Below are 955 nucleotides of genomic sequence, written 5' to 3'. Positions count from 1 at the left end.
TTTTTTTTTTTTTTTTTTTTTTGTCTAGCTGTGCTGCATTTCCACCTGTGGCTTTTCTAGTACATGGGTTGCCAGGTTCATTGTCCTTGTCATTGGCTTGAGCCATTTATAAAACAGATTGACCGATGACACGATGAGTGATTCTCAGTACCAGCTCAAGGACACAACTGTGCATGCAGCTCATAGCAGATGATTGTCTGTGATCAGAAATATCAGATTCATTGCCCTTTAGCTCAGAGCATTTGAATGAATGTACGTGTCACTGATTACATTGAAAGCAGGTGTTTTTATTTAAAGGGGTGTTGATGAACGATAATCTTGTTATTTACCATGGTTAGACTCTATTATTATCAATGAAACATTGAAGTTCAAAATACCACAATAGGCTTTTCAGAATATTGATGGCACTTCATTCAAGACCCTAGATGCTTATACCTTTGTCCAAACAATTTTGATCATATTTTTAAAATACATTTCTCTTCTCTTCGTTCTTTCTCTACTGTTGTTTCTTTTTCTCTCTCTAGTTTAGAGAAAAGGATGGGAAGGAGAAATCTAAAGTGTACCAAAAGGGGTTGAAAACCCAGAAGAAAAAGAAACCACTGGATGCATCAGGTGAGAAAAAAAGAAAACACAGTAGAGTTTAAAAGCCAGAGATCACATTGAAAATCTAATCTGAATCTGTAAATAAACTGAAAGTTTTAGCATTTTTTCTGATTTAAATCGAAGAAAGGTTTGTTTAAATAAAACGAAGAAGAAATGTTAAAGATTTAATGTCATTATTTTCTTCTGTTTCTACTGTGTTCTTCCTTTTCCCCTCCTTTTCAAGACTTAGTCCAGGCTGGGTTTGAAGAAGTGCAGAAGCTCAACCAACAGAACAATCAGCTTTCTCAATGTACGGCAGAGACTGCGCATCTGGATCTTATTGAAGAGGAGCAAGAAGTAGACAAATATAGGG

At 35.7% G+C, this 955-nt stretch overlaps 1 protein-coding gene across 1 annotated transcript in view; it reads left to right on the top strand.

The window, feature by feature from the left end:
- LOC107665331 (myosin light chain kinase 2, skeletal/cardiac muscle-like) overlaps nt 1-955 on the top strand; it is a 9,089-nt gene that overhangs the window by 1,846 nt on the left and 6,288 nt on the right. The window contains exons 2-3 of the mRNA XM_016456160.1: nt 525-612; nt 827-955. The exon at nt 827-955 is cut by the window's right edge and continues 1 nt beyond it. Of these exons, the coding sequence (XP_016311646.1) occupies nt 525-612; nt 827-955 (217 nt within the window). The remainder of the gene's footprint in view (nt 1-524; nt 613-826) is intronic.

This window comes from Sinocyclocheilus anshuiensis, unplaced genomic scaffold (assembly GCF_001515605.1).
Source record: "Sinocyclocheilus anshuiensis isolate Anshui unplaced genomic scaffold, SAMN03320099.WGS_v1.1 scaffold199, whole genome shotgun sequence".
Classification (NCBI taxonomy): domain Eukaryota; kingdom Metazoa; phylum Chordata; class Actinopteri; order Cypriniformes; family Cyprinidae; genus Sinocyclocheilus; species Sinocyclocheilus anshuiensis.
This window is presented reverse-complemented; position numbering and strand designations above follow the sequence as displayed.